This window comes from Thermobia domestica, chromosome 5, assembly GCF_964235325.1.
Source record: "Thermobia domestica chromosome 5, izTheDome1.hap1.1, whole genome shotgun sequence".
Classification (NCBI taxonomy): Eukaryota; Metazoa; Arthropoda; class Insecta; order Zygentoma; family Lepismatidae; genus Thermobia; species Thermobia domestica.
The window spans coordinates 6087791-6089619 of record NC_137458.1 but is presented as its reverse complement, the minus strand read 5'-3'; the positions used below and the strand labels follow the sequence as shown (position 1 = coordinate 6089619).

The 1829-nt window shown below is 32.8% G+C and overlaps 1 protein-coding gene across 1 annotated transcript; it reads right to left on the bottom strand.

Moving 5' to 3' along the window:
* Window positions 1-244: 244 nt before the first annotated feature.
* On the bottom strand, window positions 245-1516 carry LOC145684570 (uncharacterized). Its single transcript, XM_081756963.1, has one exon. The coding sequence runs from the start codon at window positions 1514-1516 to the stop codon at window positions 245-247; it is 1272 nt and encodes a 423-aa protein (XP_081613089.1).
* Window positions 1517-1829: the final 313 nt, after the last annotated feature.

Here is a 1829-nt window from a genome sequence, read left to right as displayed (position 1 = left end):
ATAAATTTACAGTGTGCAAACAGATCTAAATATAGCAACTCAGTACCTATTTAGAATAGAAATAAATACTATACATAATTTTCTAAACTAGTAAAGTGTTGCCATTTACTATAACGATTTTGTACACTTTACCTCATAAAAATGTTGACATTTTAGTAAGAAATGTAACCTATTGCTCAAATACGGTACGTGATCGAATTAAAAACAGTCTAAATTTTTATAAAAATGCAGACACATTAGTTTATTACAGCACTAATATACCCGGCTTGTCATGTTCAATCTTTAATTTTGGGAAGGATGATTTCAAGAAGTGAATTTCTTCTTTTCCAATTTTGGGACAAGCAAATAGCGCTAATGTTTCTAAGTAGGTCAAGTGAACTGGAATTAAGGTGAGAAAAATTCCAGATAGATTCGCTAAGTTACACAGAAATACAGTTCGTAAGAGATTACAGCTTTTCACAACACATTCAACTCCTCGAGTTGTTATATATGAACTGGAATTAATAACAAAAAATTCCAGCAGAGGGCACCTGATCGAGATACTTTTCAAACAATTGTCGTCTAAGTTTTCAATGCATCTCAGATCTAAGTGGACCAGACCACTGAAGTGATCAGATAAGAAAAAATTAGTTAGGATTGCAGCTGATGGATCTTTAACCATTGTCATTGTTAAATGTTGAAGATTTAGCTGTCCAATGCTTGATAATCCTTCTGACGTCATACTTTCATTGTTATAGAGTCCTAGTGTTATCAGTGATTGACAAAACTGCAATTTACCAAAACCGATATCGGTCAAGCGAAGCGAAGATATTTCAAGTCCTGTCAATTCATGCTTTTTCTTGTGAACAATGTACTCGAGATCCTCGTCTAACATATGTCCATACCGAGGAATATATAACTCACGCAAATGTTTACAGTTATCTATTATATTTCTGATATACGGACCACAATTCTGAGATCCTATCGGAAAGAATCCTGAGATTCTAAGTTCTTTCAAATTGACAAAGTACATAATCATGATAAGTCCATCGACTGTAAGAAACCCTGCGTCGATATGCAAAACAGAAATATTTCTGTTGCTTTGTGCTAATTCAAAAAGTAGGTCCGGTTGAATTGCAGAGCCTCGGAGATTACTTAAAGTTAAATACCTGAGATTCTTGCAATTTCTCGATGCCTCGTGGAGAATCATGTTCGTATCGTCTGCATCAGTGATATGTAAAACTCCAACATTGTACAGACCAGACAAAACTTTGGAAATGTATTCACTGTCATGACATCGACAAAATTGCACCTTAAAGTTTTGCAAATACAAAGGATCATTCACTATGGTTCTCCAGTGCCAACATACATGAGGTATCTTCTCATATATGTCCCTGGCAGACAAATATGAAAATATCATATGAAAAATTTCATGTGGCAAGTCATTAATATGTAAGCGTAAATCCTTTTTGTCAGACAGACATTCAGTTGATAAATCAGTACCTGGTATTTGATCAATCTCCATATAGTGATCCATTTCTTTCACTTAAATTTAGGTATTAATTTTGCGATCACCTCACTACACTATCAGCTTAAGCACAACTAAATAATTGTATTTCTTAGTACGACTGCTATTAAAATTTTCTGCTCAAATACAGGATAGATAGAGATCGTCATTTTCTTTTCTTCCATTACATCAATTGAGATTTTAAATTTTCAGATACAAACCTAAGTTCTAGTCACCTATATCACCAAATAATGTTATTAATATTATGCTGTAACACAATATATTCAATGTAAATTTGAATATTTCCAAATTTCTGTTATTTTATTTTATTTTATTTTATATA

Excerpts from the sequence above, each read along its gene's own strand:
- LOC145684570 (XM_081756963.1), bottom strand. The coding sequence starts at position 1,516 with ATGGATCACTATATGGAGATTGATCAAATACCAGGTACTGATTTATCA.